The 21,313-nt window shown below is 33.5% G+C and overlaps 1 protein-coding gene and 3 pseudogenes across 1 annotated transcript; all 4 read right to left on the reverse strand.

Moving 5' to 3' along the window:
• Positions 1-370: 370 nt before the first annotated feature.
• LOC114182248 (receptor-like protein EIX2) lies at positions 371-1,678 on the reverse strand. The gene has a single exon (XM_085672050.1). The coding sequence runs from the start codon at positions 1,019-1,021 to the stop codon at positions 371-373; it is 651 nt and encodes a 216-aa protein (XP_085528176.1). The 5' UTR covers positions 1,022-1,678.
• LOC146887159 (receptor-like protein EIX1) lies at positions 1,094-2,782 on the reverse strand (annotated as a pseudogene).
• A 276-nt stretch (positions 2,783-3,058) lies between these two features.
• On the reverse strand, positions 3,059-5,776 carry LOC146887160 (receptor-like protein EIX2; annotated as a pseudogene).
• Positions 5,777-10,104: 4,328 nt separating this feature from the next.
• Positions 10,105-10,675, reverse strand: LOC146887161 (receptor-like protein EIX1; annotated as a pseudogene).
• Positions 10,676-21,313: the final 10,638 nt, after the last annotated feature.

Raw genomic sequence — 21,313 nt, forward strand, 5'->3', positions numbered from 1 at the left:
AGACCTCGCTGAGAGGATCAATTCTACGGTCTCGGTTCTTCAATCAGACGACCAGAGAAGTTAGAGAACTCTAGAAAAGTGGTTTCTAGAGAGATAGTGTGTTTTAAAATAATGAAACTCGTTTATAATAATTCTATTTATACTAAAACCTTTTAATATTAAAATAATTGAGTCTCACTATTTTTAAACTACTATCAGTTTTAAAACGTCATTTTCTAGGGTCTTACAATTATGCCAAGCCAATATATACATTTGTTTTTGCAAAGAAATTCTCCATTTAAATATGAAAAATAGTTACATATTCGCCCAACTGAAGCAAACGAATAATACTATTAGACGTAAGAAAGAAGTTATTAGAATTATGTACCTGCTAATCTTTGAGCCACCATCGGCACTTTGCTATATTAGCTTCAACCATTACAAATAGATAGTCTATTAGTCTATTCAAGAGCATCAGGTAAGCAATCCTCCATGGTTGCCAAAGTAGCAATGTACATAATAAGCCCCAAAAGCCTGTGAAGGATCCTAGTCCCAAGCTCATGTATAATGCTCCATAAAAAACTGAATTATCATCTTCTTCATCATCGACTTCAAGTCCTTTACTCTTTATCATTGTCTCATCTCCAGGACAACGTTCTTCGAGCGGTTTCCCACAAAGTAAAATATTTCCTTCAAAACAAGAGGCATCAAATGTATCCATGTGTCTTCCCAATGGAATTCTTCCATAAAGAGAGTTGTGTGACAAGTCTAATTTTTGGAGAAAATCCATTTCAGAAAGAGATGAAGGAATTCTCCCATACAAATGATTTCTTGACAAGTCAAGAGATTCAAGTGAACTTATATTTCCAATCTCAGAAGGAATTTCTCCACTCAAATTGTTTCTTGATAAATTCAAAGAAACTAACCCGAGCAAGTATGTAATCTCTTTCGGAATTTCACCTGTTAAATTGTTACATGACAGATCAATGCTTTGAAGAATCAATTCGGGACGTGTGAAGCTGCGTTCCACACCTTTCCACATCCATGTTATATGAAGCGTATAAGAATTATCTGACAAAAAAAAAAATTCATAGTAATACGTAGTAGTATTATATCAATGCACACGACTTTCAACTTCAGTTCTGTTGATGCTCTTTTCAGACAATGCAGATAAATTGTTTAAGCAAGTTGGAATTCCTTCTGATAACTTATTCCTGGAAAGGTCCAACAATTGAATACGCTTCAAATAACATATATGAAGGGGAATATTTCCAGAGAAGTGATTCCCTCGCATGATCAAGATTATCAATTGTTGCATGCTTTCTCCAATCCATGATGGTATTGGTCCAGATAACATATTTTCACTCACATCCAACATAATTAAATTGTTGCAATTCTTCAAAGACGATGGCAATTCGCCCATTAAACTATTGTTTCGTAAAACCAAAGCTTCCAATTTGACAAGGGTGCCCATGGAGATTGGAATCTTCCCGGACAAGTCATTGTTGCTTAAATCAAGAAACAGTAATCGGTCTGTAGATTTCCAACAATCTGGAAGTTGCCCTTTTATTTCATTATATGATAAATCTAAATGGCCAAATTTCCAGCTCCCACGTTTCCACATAAGAATGAAAAAACATCTGAAAATTTGTTTGCTGAGAGTAAAAGCTCGACACCTTGTAGCAAAAATAATGGAACCTTCCCAAGTTCCCATCAAATTTATTTGAACTTAAATCTATAGTTGGCTTGTATTGCAGATTCAATTGCATATTAGGAATCGAACCAATGAGATTGTTGTGAGACATATTCATCTCATACATGATTTGCAACTTGTTCCAAAACCATTTTGGTACAAAATCATTCAGCGCATTATCAGATATATCTAGTTGGAATAAGGAATTTTGAGTTTGTAGCCAACTAGGAAAATTCGGGCCTAGCTTGCAAGATGCAAAATTCAAAAAAGATAATTGAAAAGGAGGAACCCAGCATTGGACAAATTTTAGAGACAATAAATTGTGTGACAAGCCTAAGAAACGCAATTTGGAAAGATTAGAAAGATGAGATTCAGTGACATTGCCCTCTAAAAAATTCCCCTCCAATGATAAAACCTCCAGCTCAGATAACAGTCTGATGCTCTCTGGTATATCGCCAGTAATTTGGTTATAAGATAAGTCCAACTCCCAAAATATGTGTCTGCTGCACCATGAAGAATTTTGAATGAAACTTGAAAATTCACCCTTCAAACTGTTTTTTGAGAGGTCTATGCTATGTAATCTACACATGCTCCCAAAGAAAGACGAAACCTTGCCTTGGAGTTTGTTATTGCTGAGAGAAAGATATTCAAGAGAGTTCACCGCTTTCCCAAATTCATCTGGAATTGGACCTTCTAAGAAGTTACTAACAATTTCAATGGTATGCAACTTGGTGGTGAAGTTGGAGAGCCAGTAAAACAATGTAGATGATTTTAACAAGTTATAGGAGAGATCAAGGTAGAGAAGAGAAGACAGAATTCATTGTGGAAGTAGACGAAACAAGGAAACTTTTATCTATAAGGCTGCAGTTTTGAAGATGAAGCTCTTGTAGTTGGGAGCTGATATTAAAATTACTTAGAGAGGTTGATGTTAGATTACTGTAAGAGAGGTCAAGGATCTTAAGAGATGGAAAATTTAGACACATGGAAGGAGATGAGAAAGCAATATTATAAGAAAGATAAAGCTCTTGAAGATGAAGGCAGAAGTTGGATAAGAATTGAAGTGTAGATGATGTCAACATATTAGAAGAGAGATGAAGGATGGTAAGAGAAATGGAATTGTTGGAAGAACGAGGATGAAACATAGATTGAATATGATTATCTAAAAGATCACAATCAACTAGCCTTAGCTCTGTTAAGTTTGGAAGGATCTTACTAATAGTTTGTAGCAACCATTGGGAAGAGCTAAGATTGTGCCATGAACTCAGCTCAAGAACTGTTAAGTGATGGAGATTTGATAACCACTTTGCATCCTCAACTTCTAAATCAAAATCACCAGCTAGCCGAAGACTATGTAAGTTAGGATAAAATCAAGACTTTGTTTGAAGTTTAGGAGTGCTTCTCTCTCCTTCTCTCTGCACTTGTTTTCACCACTTTTACGCGATCCCATGAATCCAACTGAAAACCCTAAGGAATACAATAACAGCAGATGAAATAGTGTGACAAAATAAGGACTCGTCATAATTTTGCTCATAATCTTAACTAAGAGAAGACTGAAGCAAGAGAATTTTGATTCAAATTATCTCTTTCAGTTCTGAAGTTTAGAAAGCTGGACTGAATCGCATTATTTATAGTGACGATTGGCTCAGTTGATTCTAATTCAGTTCTTAGTAACAATTGTAAACGAGTAATAATAGTATATATGTCTATCTTTTTTATAACTTTTTTTTTTCCACTGTATTTTCGATCCATAAAATATATAAAATGTAGATTAGACTAATAGAATAGATTTTCGATTCATAAAATATATAAAATGTAGATCAGACTAAAAATTAAATCCATTAAAATGGCAGTAACAATCATTATTTTTTACATTGGCGGTTTCTTGAAGTAAATTTAAGTACAAAATTTTTTGTAGTGTTCATGGTAAGCTAAATGAGAACTAAATTATTTGAACCCATTACATAAGGCATATAACATGTAAGCACTTTGAAAATGGTTTATTTGAAAAAAGGAAAACTTCTCAAAATATATTACACTATCAATAATTCCCCCATAGAATTTGTTTCTTGACAGGTCAAGGGATTCAAGTGAACTTAAATTTCCAATCTCGGAAGGAATTTCTCCACTCAAATTGTTTCTTGATAAATTCAAAGAAACTAACCCGAGCAAGTATGTAATCTCCTTCGGCATTTCACCTGTCAAATTGTTACATGAGAGATCAATGCTCTGAAGAATCAACTCAGGGCGTGTGAAGCTGCGTTCCACACCTTTCCACGTCCACGTTATATGAAAGGTATAATCACTACCACCAAAAGAATTATAAATTTCGTAGTAAGTACCATTATACCAATGAACACGACGTTCTGTATCAGTTCTGTTGATACTCTTTTCAGAAAATATAGAAAAATTATTTAAGCAAGTTGAAATTCCTTTTGACAACTTATTCCTAGAAAGATCCAATAATTGAATACGCTTCAAATAACATAGATGAAGGGGAAGATTCCCAGAGAACTGATTCTCTCGCATGATCAAGATTATCAATTGCTGCATGCTTTCTCCAATCCATGATGGTATTGGTCTGGATAACATATTCTCACTCACATCCAACATAACTAAATTGTTGCAATTCTTCGACGACTAAGGCAATCTGCCCATTAAACTATTATTTCGTAAAACTAAAGATTCCAATTTGACAAGGGAGCCCATGGAGATAGGAATCCTTCGTAAGATTTCATTGTTGCTTAAATCAAGAAACAATAATTGGTCTAAAGATTTCCAACAATCTGGAAGTTGCCCCTTTATTTGATTATCTGATAAATCTAAAGTGGCCAAGTTTGAAGCTTTGATGTTTCCACATGAGAAATCTGAAAACTTATTCGCAGAGAGTAACAGCTCGGAAGGTTGTAGCAAAAACAATGACACTTTTCCCTCAAAATTATTTGAATTTAAATTTATAGATGGTCTTAAAGGAAGCTGCAATTTCATGTCAGGACTTGGACCATTGAGATTATTGTGAGACATATTCAACTCGTACATAATTTGCAACGTGTTCCAAAACCATCCTGGCACAAAATCATTTAGTCCATTATCAGATATATCTAGTTCGATTAAGGAATTTTGAGTCTGAAGCCAGCTACGAAAACTCGGACCTAGATTGCAAGATGCTATACCCAAATAACTTAATTGAAACGGAGGAACCCAATTAGAGACAAATTTCAGAGACAATGAGTTGTGTGACAAGAATAAGTAATATAATTTGGAAAAAGAAGAAAGATGAGATTCAGTGACATCACCCTCTAACGAATTTCCTTCCAACGATAAAATCTCCAATTCAGATAGCAGTTTGATGCTCTCGGGTATCTTGCCAGTAATTTGATTATAAGATAAGCTCAATTGCCGAAATATGTGATTGCTGCACCATGAAGAATTTCGAATGAAGCTCGGAAATTTGCCATTGTAATCTGCACATGCTCCCAAAGAAAGAAGGAATCTTCCCTTGTAGTTTGTTACTCGAGAGAAAAAGATATTCAAGAGAATTCATCGCTTTCCCAAATTCATTTGGAACGGGACCTTCCAACAAATTATAACTAAGGTAAAGGGTGCGAAGATTGGTAGTGAAGTTAGAAAGCCAGTAAAATACAGAGCATGCTTTTACTAAGTTATCGGAGAGATCAAGGTAGGAAAGAGAAGAGAAGGCATTCGATGTAGAAGAAGCGAGGAAATTTCTATCTATAATGCTGCAGTTTACAAGATGAAGCTTTTGTAGTTTGGAGCTAATATTCAAATTAGCCAGAAACATTGATGACTCAAGATTATTGTAAGAGAGGTCGAGGATCTTAAGAGATGGAAAATTTAGACGAAGAGAAGGAGATAAGGCTATATTTGTTGACAAACAAGTCTCTCTAGATAAACACTCTTTGTATTCAGATTTTGTTGTATCTTGAAATGAAGCACTACATGGTCCTTTTATTGGCCTTTGGACATTACCCTTCAACTACATTCATTAAATATAACTACTACCTAACTCACAATTAATACAACAATTTCTAACTACCCACCTTCCAACTACCAACTACACACCTTCCAACTACCAACTACACACATTTAAGTTTACCTAACAAAATCCCCCCATAAACTTAAATGCTCTTCTTGTCCTTCATTCCAAGTATCATCTTGTTGTTCTCAAACAGAGAGGATGGCAGCGGCTTTGTAAACATATATGCAGCTTGTGCTCGACTTTCAACGTGCTCCAACTCTACATTTCCTTCTTTCACTTGTTCTCGGATGAAGTGAAATCGAACGTCAATGTGCTTGCTTCTCTCATGATTGACCGGGTTCTTTGTCAATTCAATGGCCGACTTGTTATCAACTCGGATCACAGTCCCCTTTTCTTGCTTCAATTCCAGTTTACTTAGAAGGTTTCTAAGCCAAACTGCATGGCAGACACTCCAGGATGCTGCAACGTACTCTGCTTCACATGTTGACAGTGTTACAATGGGCTGTTTCTTTGAAAGCCAGGTGAACGTCGTGCTCCCCATGAAGAATACATATCCAGACGTGCTTTTCCGGTCATCAACATCTCCACACCAATCACTGTCTGAGTAGCCGACTAGTCGGTAATCATCTGTCCTGGTATACATCAGACCAAGTGATACAATTCCTCTCACATACCTTAGAATTCTCTTTAAGGCCTTCCAATGAGTATACCTTGGTTCCTCCATATACCGACTTGCTATTCCAACACTCAGCATTAAATCTGGTCTAGTATTTGTAAGATACCTGAGACTTCCAATCAGACTTCGGTATTTGCTCGCATCAACTCGGTCTCCATCTGCATACTTAGAAAGTTTTGTGCCAGGTTCCATAGGGGTGGAAACCGGGTTGCAACTTGTCATCTTGAACTTCTTTAAGACCTCCTCAGCATACCTTTCCTGCGACACAAAGATACCGTCCTTCCCTTGAATGACTTCCAAACCAAGGAAATACTTCATAAGACCTAAGTCGGTCATCTCGAACTCCTTCTTCATCACTTCTTTAAATGCTTCAATTAGCTCAGCATTATTCCCTGTGAAGATAAGATCATCAACATAGAGGGCAATGAACATCACATCTTCTCCTTTCTTCTTTATGTAAAGAGCATGTTCATAAGGGCACTGCTCATACCCATTCTTCTTGAAGTAAGTGTCGATTCTTTCATTCCATGCTCGTGGAGCTTGCTTCAGGCCATAAAGTGCCTTTTTCAATCTCAACACTTTCTTCTCTTCGCCTCTTCGCATGTATCCAAGTGGTTGTTCAATATATACTTCTTCCTCCAAGACTCCATTCAGAAATGCTGACTTCACATCCATCTGCAAGATTGTCCATCTGTGTTGAGCTGCTAAGGAAATCAACAACCTGATTGTTTCCATCCTCGTCACCGGAGCGAATACTTCATCATAGTGTATTCCTTCCTTCTGCTTGTACCCCTTCACTACGAGTCGAGCTTTATATCGCTCAACTTCTCCTTCAGCATTTGTTTTCTTCTTAAACACCCACTTTACGCCAATAGGCCGAGCTCCTTTGGGCAGATCGGTTAGCTCCCACGTGTTGTTGCGTTCGATTGCTCCGATCTCTTCATTCATTGCCATTTGCCACTTTTCCTCCTGCACGGCCTCTTCAAAGCTCAAGTCTTCCGAATCTGCCAAGAAACATACAACATGTACTTCGTCAGTCGAGTTGTATATGTCTTGCAAGCTTCGCGCTCTAGGCTGTAGAGGTTCATCTTCTTCATCAGAAGTCTCATGATCTCTCACAGCTGGTGGTGTATCTACTTCCAAGCTTCTAGACTCCTTCTCCGAGTTGTTCCACTTCCACTCGCTCTCTTCATCAACTTGAACATCTCGGCTCATAATCACCTTCTTTGTTATTGGGTTGAACAACCTATACACTTTGGTTTTTTCATCGTACCCAATAAACACGTACTTCTTGCTCCGATCTTCAAGTTTGGTCCTTTGTTGAGCTGGAACATGACCATAAGCAATGCTGCCAAACACTTTGAGGTGAGACACACTCGGCTTTCTTCCACTCCAGACTTCTTGCGGTGTCTTTTCGTTCAACTTAGCATGTGGACATCTATTTTGCACATAGATGGCACATTGCACTGCTTCCGCCCAGAACTCCTTAGGCAAGTTCTTGCTTTTCAACATTGTACGAACCATGTCAAGTATGGTTCAATTTTTCCTCTCAGCTACTCCATTCTGTTGGGGTGAGTATGGTGTTGTCAGAAATCTCCTTATTCCTTGCTCCTCACAATACTTCATGAGCTCGGATGAGATGAACTCGCCTCCTCGGTCAGACCTAACTGATTTGATAGGCATGTCTGTCTCCTTTTCAACCATTGTTTTAAACCTTTTAAACACTTGGAACACCTCGAATTTCTCCTTTAAAAAATACACCCATGTTTTTCTTGAAAAATCATCTATGAAAGAAATGAAATACCTTTTCCCACTGAAAGATTCAGGGGTAATTGGTCCACAAATGTCTGTGTGAATTAATCTGAGTTGTTCCTTTGCCCGGTACTCGGCAGTCCTCGGAAATGAGGTCCTTGGATGCTTCCCGAGCACGCAACTCTTCACAGAATTTCTTTTCAAACTCCACAGTCGGGAGTCCTCACACCATCTCCTTTTTCACCAACTCAGCTAGCCCACCAAAATGTAAGTGGTCAAACCGGAAGTGCCACATCATAGCTTCATCCTTCACGTCAAGTTTCAAGCAGCTCTCCTGGACTATTTTCAAGTCCAGCTTGTACATCCTGTTCTTCTTCATCTCTACACGGGCAATCAATCGATTTGACTTATCTTTCAAGTATAGTACTCGATCTTTCATCAGAACCGAGTAGCCTTTCTCCATCAGCTGGCCCATGCTCAATATATTGCTCTTCAGATCGGGTACATAGTACACATCTCTGATTTCTCCAACTCGGTTGTTCTTCTGCAGGTACCAGATTGTACCCCGACCTTTTACTGCCACCTTTGATGCATCTCCAAATGATACGTGTCCAGCATCAACTTTGGTGAGCTCCTTAAAAAGATTCTCGTCCCCACACATATGGTTGTTTGCTCCTGTATCAAGGTACCAAACTGAGTTGTCAGAACAACTCGGACTTAGCTCGGCACCTGATCTCCTGGATATCATCAATATTCCTTCTTCCTCAGCGTCCTCAGAAAGGAAGTTCGTTTCTTTCTTGCTTTCAGATCGGCAATCCTTCGCGAAATGTCCAACCTTCCCACAATTGTAACATTTGACTCCTGAGTAGCAGTCTTTAGCAAAATGACCGTACTTACCACATTTGAAGCACTCAATTCCTGAGTTGTTCGACTGACCGCCTCGGCCTCTACCACCACGACCTCCACCTTGTCCTCGGCCACGCCAGTTTTGTTGGCCGACCTGTTCTTGACTTCTTTCATATCCTCCTCTGCCTCTACCACCTCGGCCTCGAGTGTTCTGAGTATAAGGCACCTTCTTCTCCCTAATGGTTGCCTTTGCTTGGAGTGCTTGATCAAGGGACTCCTCCTTCTTTTTCCTTCTCCGCTGCTCATGCGCTTCAAGCGACCCAGCAAGCTCTTCCACCGAGAGCGTTGTCAAGTCCTTTGATTCCTCTATTGCGCAAACTATATTCTCGAAGTCGTCGGTTAACGACCTCAAGATTTTCTCCACCACTTGACAAGCGGACAACGTTTCTCCATTTCTACCGAGCTGATTTGCTATGGTCTCAACTCGGGAGACGTACTCAGCAACCCCTTCATCTTCCTTCATCCTCATCCTTTCAAGCTCGCCTCTGAGAGTTTGAAGCCGAACTTGCTTCACACGGTTATCACCTTTGTATGCCTTCTCCAGAATATCCCACGCTTCTTTTGAAGACATAGCATTTGCTATCTTCTCAAAGCCGGACTCATCAACAGCTCGGTACAACACGTACAAAGCCGTTTTGTCTTTTGCTCGTGTTGTTTTTAACGTAGCAATCTGGGCTATCGTCATTTCTCCAACATCCTCTGGTTCTTGGTGCCCATTTTCGACCACCTCCCATACTTCTTGGGAACCAAGGAGAGCCTTCATTTGCAGACTCCAGTTATCATAGCTGACGCCTTTTGATAACTTCGGCAGGGGCATGCTGTTAGCTAAGCTGGCCATCTCGATCAAACTCTCTAACTTATTCAAACACTCAGGCTCTCAAGCTCTGATGCCAATTTGTTGACAAACAAGTCTCTCTAGATAAACACTCTTTGTATTCAGATTTTGTTGTATCTTGAAATGAAGCACTACATGGTCCTTTTATAGGCCTTTGGACATTACCCTTCAACTACATTCATTAAATATAACTACTACCTAACTCACAATTAATACAACAATTTCTAACTACCCACCTTCCAACTACCAACTACACACATTTAAGTTTACCTAACAATATTATTGTGAGAAAGATGTAGTTCTTGAAGATGATGGCCAAAGTTAAACAAGAGTTGAAGTGTTGATGATGTCAAGATGTTAGAAGAGAGATCTAAAATGGTAAGAGAAGCGGAAATGTTAAAGGAACGAGAAAAGAACAAAGATTGAATATCATTATCCAAAAGATTACAGTCAACTAGCCTCAGCTCTGTTAAGTTTGGAATGCGCTTACTAAGACTTTGTAGCCAGTGGTGAGAGGAACTAAGACTATGCATTGAACTTAGCTCAAGAATGCTTAAGGAATGGAGAGTTGACAACCATTTTGCATCCTTAGCTTTCATGTCAAAATTGCCACCTAGTCGAAGAGTATGCAATGCGAAAAGGGATTGCTCCAGAAAGGGAATTTGAAATATAGTTTTCCATATGCTTTCTGTATATAAAAGTGTTACCTCCAATACTGAGATATTGTAGCTTTCTGAGATTCCCAATTTGAATAGGAATTTGTCCAGAAAGATAAAACCCTCCAAGATCAAGATAGTGTAAGTGTTTGAGATTCCCAATCTGAATAGGAATTTGTAGACATTCACAAAAAATATTATTTATCAATTTTAAGTATATAAAAAATATAAAAATTTTATATCATCATGTTGTTTTTTGAGATGTTATATGCTTCTTTATTTATCGTTAATGATTAATACAAAATGCAAAATCTTCTTCTATTAATGTGCTTGAAAATCGATTGATCTAATATTACTTATTATGGTTGTATTCTTAACTTTATATCAATTATGGTTTTAAAATATTACATTGGAAACCAAAATCTTCTTCTATTAACGTGTTTGAAAACTGATTGATCTAATAATACTGATTATGGTTGTATTCTTAACTTTATATCAATTTATGATTAAATTTAAATATTAATTTAAGAATAAATTTATATTTTTGTAGGATTAATGTAATATTATCATTTTATATTTTTATATAATATTACATTACATTGAATTTACATTGGAAACTATTTTTTTTCATTTAATGTCCTTTGAAAATGAACTTTTCTTATAGTTGATTTTTGTAAACATCAAGCAGTAGATAATATTAGGTAATATATTCCTTCCGTGTGTTTTTAGAATAAATTTCAAAATCAATTCATTGAAAATAATATCGTTTTTAAGTTGTGAAAAATTAATCATAATACATATAATAATATTAATAAATTTTGGATTCAAATTTGAAATCGTAACAGACAGTAAAAGAAATAGAATGTAATAAAAAAAATTTAATTTAACATTTAAAATGAAAAATATATACAAAAAGTTAATTTTTGTAATAAATACTTTAATATTTCTGATAAAAACATATAAATTCAAATATTAAAAAATTTGATGACCCATAATGATATAATAATATATTATAAAATATAATAATATGTAACGATGTAAATATAAAATATAATAATATTAATATAATTAAAATATAAGGTAAAAATTATAAATTATAAATTTTTTAAACTTTTAAAGATATGGAAATAATTAACTATTTCAATTTCAATATTATTGCAAGATTAAAATTCATATATTGTGAAAATTGGAATTCGAAGTATATACAGTAACATTTTCTCTAAAAGCAATTATCAAAATGAACTTTAGAATGAAAGTGGTACTATTTGACTAATTAAACAAAAATATACTAATAAAATTTAAATTTTAACATTAAAAAAATTGTAAAATAGTGTAGGTTTTCCAATAGATTCTTATAATGTCTCTAAACAACTTTCAAATATTTTTAATTTATAAGAATTCGTATTTTATATATTATCAAAATCTGAAAAATGATAAATTAAAAAAATTTAATGGAAATACATTAATATTCACAATTAAAAACAATAAAAGTTAAAAATATGATATAGAAAATAAACAAGTAATATAATATTTAGAAACAAAAGATCTATGGTTCTTAATAATATAATAATATATTAACATATTAGTCCTAATATAATAATAATAGTAAAAATAATTAAAATATAGTGTAAAATAATAAATAAATAATTGTAAAATTTAAATATGAATTTTTAAATATTTTTAAATATTTTTCACATATTTTTTGACATTTTACACAAACTTAAACAATAATTTAAAAAATAATTTTTATAACATAGACATTGGTATATCATTACAAGTTAAAATTATACATTCTTAAAATTTTTAAAGATATAAAAATCACTAATAATGTCGATTTCAATATTTTTTTTTCTAAATTAGGATATGTATTGTCAAATTTGAAATTCAAAATATATAGTAATAAAGTTTGAATTTAAATTCTAAATTTTAAAAGCTATGAAATATGGGAACAAAGTTAAAATTTGAAATTCAAAATCCAACAAAATTGTAAAAAAAGGACTCCAATAGAAGAGTCTATCAACGTCTAACCTTTGTATTTTTGCATAGTGTACTATTTATATTTGTCTACATAGTCTACATTTTGTAAGTTTTGATTATTTACTATTTATATTTTGTTTGCAGTATCTTTAAAGAATCTACTATTTATATTTAGGTTTAATTAGTCGGATAATACTCACTTTTGTTTGGATATGTCAGTTTCATACCCACTTTTACAAATGTGTCAATTGGGTCTTAACTTTGGAAAATATGTCTCAATCAGGTCCCTTCGAGAAAAAAATATTAAAGCCATTAATGGTATCGATATTTAAAATGACTTACAAGAGTGAAAGGAACCTAATTGAGACATTTTTTCAAAAGTTGGGATTCAATCGACACATTTTTAAAAGTGAGTACCAAACTGACACATCTGAAGAGAGTGAGTACTATCTGACTAATTAAACATTACATTTATATGCACGATCTATCATTTGTAGCTTTATATCGCTTACTCTTCACATTTTTTGTATCGTCTAATGTTTGTATCTTTATTAAGTCTACTCAATAATTTCTATATCGTCTATCATTTTTATTATTAGAGAAACAACTATTATATTTTTCTACATTTTTTACTCAATATTTCATTCAAAATTAAATTTGATTTCTTAATTTTAATTATCTAAATCTTAATATATTATTTAAAATAATTATATATAATACATTTTATTAAAAATATATATAAATAACTTAAATACATTTTTATTATAAAATCAATTAAAATATTATTATTGAATTTTATAAAATAAAATTTATATTAAATTTAATTATATTTTTATAATTTCAAATTAATTTAATAAATATACTGTAATTTTTAATTTTAAAATTCGATATCCCGTGTGTTGCACGGATAAAAATACTAGTTGTATTACGGATGCCGACACCAACAATGTATTTTGTAATTACCTTTTTTTTAAATTTTTTTAATGAAAATATACTCAAATAAATGAAAAAAATGGGAGTGCAATAATTGTTTTTAATTTTGTTCAACCACCAAGGTAAGTAAAAGTAGGTAAAGACAAAAGAATAATTTTGGGAGTACTGTAGAAAAGTTGGGAGGTGCTGGGAAAAGCCCCCTAAGTAAATAGCAACCTAGCACAAAAACAATCAGTACATGTGTGTGCAGCGAAAGTGGGGTGCAGCAGGTAAATACATGGTCCGGTCCAAGCAATAAACAGTGGGGTTGCAGGATTAGTAAACACGGGGAATGCATGAAGAAGAAACAAAACAGACCCAATCATATAGTAAAAAGACCACGGGTGCTGAAATGAGAATTAGGTGCTACGAGCAGTGCAAGGATGAGCCAGGCCTTCACCAAAGCTTCTTCTTCTATCTCTCCCTTTCTCTACTTCCCTCATACCACAGCAGCTACAGTTTTTGTGATGACAGCAATATCAATATCTATAATTTGAAATTTTTTGAGATTTTATCATATGACTGAACGAGGAGATGCTGAGGTTAGTTTGTATCGACAAAGATAGTTATTATCTCCTAATTTTCTAATCCATTGCTAAAACAATTAACCGCAAAAATAATCACAAAATTAGGAACAATAAAACTTTTTTTTATGATCTTGTATTAGTTCATCATAATACAAAAGGAAAAAATGAAACTAGTTCTACGAAAAATATAGCTGTTGATTTTTTTGGGTTAAAAGTTAATCACATCATCACACCTATGAAAAATAAAAGTAGTCCAAAAACTTTTAGTTATTATTGGCGTAATCGAATTCATTTTGGGCGTCTTGACAAATTAAGTAATCATCGAAAATGATATCTGAACTTCATTTTTAGACTCAATTTTGATATTGCGAACGTGACACTGTATTTAAGTTTTAAAATTTGATTTTCATTAAATGATAATAATCCTTACACGTGTGGGCAATTTTGGAGGCAAAGGGGAAAATTGTTTTGGAGAGAAGACAAAAGCATTTTCTTTGATTGAGAGAATACAAAGGCGACTGAGAGAAGACATCAACGGGAATACATCGGGGAGAAGACCTATTTTCGTTGCTGTCATCGACACCCATACCAACGGTGGTTTGTAATTTTCCTTTTATTGTATCTCACACCTTTCCCAAACCTTCATCTTCATCATTTTTGTAACCCAACCGTGATTTGTTAATTTTTTTTTTGCACAAAGAACCGGCAACCCAAATATCTAAATGTTTGGTTTTTGTGAGATTCATCAGAAAAGTTGAAACATTGGGTTTATTTAAGCAAAAGATCAAATCTTTAGGCAATATGAGTCATTGCAAACAAGGGATGTAGTAGGAGTGATTGCAAGGCTGGGAGAATCAAGTTTTTTGGGTGTTGTTGTTGGAATCCTTCCTTCGTCAACGTTCATTTCATTGTGGGTTCTGTATGTGGGGAATAATGCTGGAATAAGTGGAGAGTTTTTCTTCATATTTTGAACATTAGTTGCAATAATTTTATGCAAAATATCAAACTTAAATATTAACACAATATGTTCAATGTAATGAAACCATAACTATTTACTTCAGTACTAAATTGAAAAACAACTTATTTGGATTCGGGTGATGAAAATATGTCCTATAAACTATGTATGAGATATGTGGGGAGTACTGATGGATTAAGTGGCGACAACATTTCGACATTATTGTGCTATCATATTATGACAATGAACATTTTAACAACACACCTCCGTTATTTTTGGTTTCATTCAAACTTTAACTTCAACATAAAAACATCATTTACTTTGCCTTGACCAGTCTATACTAAAAATGAATTGGTTTCTACAATCATAAATAAGTGGGAAGCGACATACAATTAAGTGGGGAGCTGTTGTACAGTTTTTGAACAAACAGTTCAATTGTCGGTTGGCATACCTTTACTACAATAGAGTTAAATTATTTGTAACTCCCATCACAATTCAACTGTAAAATAAAACATTCATTTACTTGGATTGGACCACACATTAAAAAAAATGAGGTACCTGCTGTTGTCATGCATGAGTGGGGACTTAGGTCAAATTAAGTGGGGACCTGAATACATTTTTTGAACAAGTTTTTCAAGTTTTGCTAGACATAGATTTTTGATAACACACCTCGAATGTTTTTGGTTTCATTCAAACTTCAACTTCAACATAAAAACATAATTTACATTGCCTTGATTGGTCTCTACAAAAGATGAATTGGTTTCTACTATCATTAATAAGTTGTGACCAAGGTGTAATTAATTGGGACCTGCGCTACACTTTTTGAATAAGGTTTTCAAGTTTTGCTACACAGATTTTTTACAACACACCTCCATTATTTTTGGTTTCATTCAAACTTCAGCTTCAACATAAAAACATCATTTACTTTGCCTTGATCAATCTATACTAAAAATGAATTGGTTTCTACAGTCATATATAAGTGGGAAGCAATGTGTAATTAAGTGGGGAGCTGCACTACACTTTTTGAGCAAACATTTCAATTGTAGGTTGTCATACCTTTTCCACAACAGAGTTATATTATTTGTAACTCTCACCATAATTCAACTGTAAAATAAAACAACCATTTACTAGTATTGAATCACTCATTAAAAAAAATGAGGTATCTATTGCTGTCATGCATAAGTGGGGACCTGCGGTACATTTTTTGAACAAGTTTTTCAAATTTTGCTAGACATAGATTTTTGATAACACACCTCCACTATTTTTGGTTTCATTCAAACTTCAGCTTCAGCATAAAAGCACAATTTACTTTTCCTTGATTGGTCTCTACAAAAGATGAACTGGTTTCTACTGTCATTAATAAGTGGTGACCAAGGTGTAATTAATTGGGACCTGCGCTACACTTTTTGAATAAGTTTTTCAAGTTTTGCTACACAAAGATTTTTGACAACAAACCTCCATTATTTTTTGTTTCATTCAAACTTTCGCTTCAACATAAAAACATCATTTACTTTGCCTTGATCAGTCTATACTAAAAATGAATTGGTTTCTGCAGTCATATATAAGTTGGAAGCAACCTGTAATTAAGTGGGGAGTTGCGCTACACTTTGGAGCAAACATTTCAATTGTAGGTTGTCATACCTTTTCCACAACAGAGTTATATTATTTGTAATTCTCACCATAATTCAACTGTAAAATAAAACAACCATTTACTAGTATTGAATCACTCATTAAAAAAAATGAGGTACTTGCTGGTGTCATATATAAGTGGGGACTTACGTAAAATTAAGTGGGGACCCGCGGTACATTTTTTGCACAAGTTTTTCAAATTTTGCTAGACATAGATTTTTTGTAACACACCTCCACTATTTTGGGTTTCATTCAAACTTCAGCTTCAGGATAAAAGCACAATTTACTTTGCCTTGATTGGTCTCTATAAAAGATGAACTTGTTTCTACTGTCATTAATAAGTGGTGACCAAGGTGTAATTAATTGGGATCTGCGATATACTTTTTGAACAAGTCTTTCAATTTTGGGTTGACAAAATTTTTTCACAACATAGGTCCACTGTTTCACAACATAGGTCCATTGTCTGTGGTTGCTATCACATGTCCAAGTGTAACATAATATAACCATTTACTTGGATTCGATCATTCATCACAAAAAATCAATTAGTTGCTTTTGTCATGCATAAGTGGAAACTTATGTCAAATTAATTAGAAAGTTGCAGTATTTTTTTTCAAGTTTTTCTAGAGAAAGATTTTTGACAACACACCTCCATTATTTTTTGTTTCATTCAAACTTCAACTACATAAAATCACCATTCAAACTTCATCTTCATTGTTTGTCATTTCTATCAAAGTTGAATTATAACATAAATCACCATTAACTTTGCCTTCAATAGTCCTTACCATAAATGAACTGGTTTTTGCTGTCATAATTAAGTGGGGAACACAATGTAATTGAATGGGGAGTTGCATTGGACTTTTCCAACAAGTTTTGAACCTTGCAAATCCAAAGTTTTTCACAATACTTCTACACATTAAAAAACATACAACTAATTTTTTAGTTGCACATTAACAATTTCCTACATAAACAAGAGTTTGACATATATAATCACAACTAAATCAAGTAAAATATACATGCATTACTATTTTATGCAAAAATAGGGTTAATACATAAGTTTTTTAAGTCATAATACAACTCTAACAATTATTACTAATTTGAACATGTTCTAAAGTTTACAACAATTATAAACCTATCAAACTATTTTAGATTCCTTTCCTTTCTATATTCAACAAACAAATTTCTTATTGCAAGACTCTTTAACCGCATTCGAGGTTCTGCCTTCATATAGTCATACATATTGATATGTTGTCATGTTCTCATCACGACCAAGACCTGCAAATAAAAAGATAATTGTGTATTATAATTATTGGAAATTGAAAAGGTTTGTTAATATACTTAATAATAAAAATGACCATGGAAGTGTTTACATAACTAAGGATTAAATTTAAAATGGATCATACTAATTACATATGAAGAAAATAATGGATTGAATACAATCCTTTGACAAAAAAGTTTCACACCAACTCTGAAACACACGTGGGGAGCCATGTACAAATAAATGGGAAGTTGCGTTGGGATTTCGGTTCATGTTTACAATAGTTTTAAATTTGTATACACAATTTTCTCTGTACTTAAAATTGACCATAATGGACGCACCCACAACATACTTCTCACCCAACCCGCAAACAACAAAATATTCTACCCCACAACACACACACACACACACACACACACACACCAGTAACAAAGAAATAGAAAACACCCATAATAGATGCACCCACACTACATTGCTAACCCAACCTGCAAACATGAAACATTCCACCACACAACACACACGGACAACAATGAAATGGAAAATACCAAATTGTCGTCCATCAATCAAAATATACAGTCAACACGAGAATGCCCTACCAATTTGTGAACGAAGACAATGACGAAAGACGAGACGAATTACTGATGCTTGTAGGAAGTGAACGAACACCCAAGTCCCCTTAAAATATCCGAACAACGAAATGGAATGGAATGCCCTACTACCCACCCAAAAATAAACGAACCAGAAAGATGGCAATGCCCTACAAAATTTCAAGGAAGCCGAAGGATTGAAAATAGGAATGGAAACTGAGTTCTTTGAGTTCGTGAAAATAAGTCATCTGATCCAAAGATTTAAACTTTGAATGATTTTCTCTACCAAAACCTCTTGCCTCTTTTTCCCTTTTTTTTTTCCTACATGTGTGACCGTTTTTAAAAAAAACAATTTTTTAAAAAAAGAAATAAGTGAAACGTCATTAATGTCAAAAGTAAGTCAAAAAATCATGTCCATATATTATTTTCGTTAAGTAATAAATTAGCTTGTAAGTTAATTTACTTGATTATAAGTGATTAAAAGACATTCTATGGAGGACTAAGGAAAAGAAGAATTCATTTTTGGAGTACTCTTTCATTCCTTCTAATTGAATTCTTAGAGAAATGATGACCGATGTATCTACAGGTCTCCTAAATATAAAAATATATATTTAATATCATAATAATGTAAAATCTTAATAAATCGGACTGACTTGCATGACTCATTCATTCATTCATATATATATATATATATATATATATATATATATATATATATATATATATATATATATATATATATATATCATAACTGGTCGTAATCAAATTTATATTAAGATTTTAGAAAATTAAGCATATTAGACGCTTGAAAAAAGGAAAAAAAAAGTAGGTAAAAAACCTTGCAGGTAAAAAGTAGGCAAAAGTAGGTAAAAAGTAGGTAAAATTTTACTCAAAAGACCTAGCCCTATCCATTGAATTAAGTACACTCGAAAGAAAAGAAAATGAAAGTAAACTAAAAGTCATAAGTTGTAATTATCCCATTGAAGTCCATTTTATGGGTTAGAAAAATGAAACACGACAAATACATGGAAAGAAGAAAATGAAATTGGTCCAAAGACCTTAAGCTATTGGATGTCCTAATCAATCCATTTTATGGGATGGAAAAGTAAGCAGTATAGACATTAAGAATGACAAATTATCTTAGTTTTAAAACCCTTGGGTGATCAATTTTACAATCTGGTATTAGCCTCCAAATTTTTTATTTATATTTCTTATTTGGGATTTTGTTTCCAATGTCTATTTGATAAATCTAAAACACAAATGCCCCCCTTGAAGTATTAAGCTCAGAAATCATCATCGCATCAAGAGTAAATTATATAGGGAGAGGTTGACTAGGTTTTTTTTTTTTTTTTTTCACTATTAACTGAGAAATTTTAGGTTTATTCTGAAATAAGGAATATATTTTCATTTTAATTTACTTTTTTAAAACATAGCATATTCAATCCTACCCCTTTCTAAGTTATTATTTTCCATGGACAATGACAACCCACTAGTACAAAGAGATGATTTAACTTAGTCTAATAAACTTTAGTATCTAAAAAAAAATTAAGTTTTAAAAATGTGGTTGTACAAATAATTTTAAAAATGTAACCTCATTTTGAAAGGCTTTATTTGGTTAATTGAAAGAGTCTAGGCCTATACTCAATGCAGCTAAGATATAAACTTCAGTTTTACCATAACCAAACCCTATACCTATTTACATTGGGCTAATTTGTGAATTTCTACAACTCGTAAAAGGTCATGTTGCATAGCACCTAGGGATGGCAAAAATATATGTACCCACGGATATTCGGAGATAAAATCTGTGACGGATAGTTAGTACCTGCGGGTATTTTAATACCCGCTTATAAACGGATCGGGTGCGGGTATCATACTATCCGTACCCGCGAGTACTCGTTATCCGCAAAAAAATTAAAATTAAAATTTAATTTATATTTTATTAAGTTAAATTTAATTAAAATTAAAATTAGCAGTATATTTTATTATGTCAAATTTATTTGTAATTAAAATTTAATTTAATTTAATTTAATTTAATATTTTATTTTTATAATTTTATATTAAACAATTTATAAAATATATTTTTTAAATATTTGCAGGTATCAGGTATCTACCGATACTCGCGGGTTTTAAAAATATCCGTGGGTATTTTTTAAGCGGATACCTGGCGGGTAATCGGGCGGGTAGCAGGCGAATTTTTTTTTTTGCGGATCAGGTTGCAGGTAGGCACTATCCGTGCCTGACCCGACCCGTTGCCATCCCTAATAGCACCATTGAATTCTTCTCCTTCGCCACTGCAAACTCACATTTTTCTCGATTATAGCATTTGTTGAGGTTCGTTTTTGTCATCAATATCATTTATATTTTTTCGTGTTTATTGTTTATCTTTTCCTTTTGTTTTTGTTTTTGTTTTTGTTTTCCTTTTCCTAACAGTTTTTTTCTTCTCATTTTCGTGTCGTCGTTGCATTTTGGTGCAACATTGCATGTTCTTATTGGTCTTGGTATGTTGTGTTTGGGGCGCTACAACATTATTGTTGTCTTGTTGGTTGGTTTGCATTAAGCAGTTAATCTTGGTCTCTCTCACTCTCACTCTTGGTGTTGTTTGTGTTGTCTATCATGACATGATTAAACTGTTGAGGGTTAGTCACATATAAAGTTAATATATGAATATGTGCACCAACAAACATATCTCAAAATATTTTCCAACTACCTTAGGTCAGTAAAGATGAATGAGTGTTATTGAACCACATTACTTATAATATTTATTGCGTCGAGTAGCGAAGCAAGTTGCGGGTGATTTTTTTTGTTGCAAGTAGGCACTCTTCATATCTAACTCGACCCGTTGTCATCCTTATACACTTAACAAACAATAGAATTAAGGAACTCATTGGCGTGGTATAAACGTCAAAGATTGCTTTTT

Source organism: Vigna unguiculata, chromosome 4 (genome assembly GCF_037176805.1).
Source record: "Vigna unguiculata cultivar grain cowpea cultivar isolate G323 ecotype 2 chromosome 4, ASM3717680v1, whole genome shotgun sequence".
In the NCBI taxonomy this organism is placed as follows: domain Eukaryota; kingdom Viridiplantae; phylum Streptophyta; class Magnoliopsida; order Fabales; family Fabaceae; genus Vigna; species Vigna unguiculata.

What these genes read in the sequence shown, in the direction of transcription:
- LOC114182248 (XM_085672050.1), bottom strand. Translation starts at nt 1,021, where the DNA reads ATGTGGAAAGGTGTGGAACGCAGCTTCACACGTCCCGAATTGATTCTT.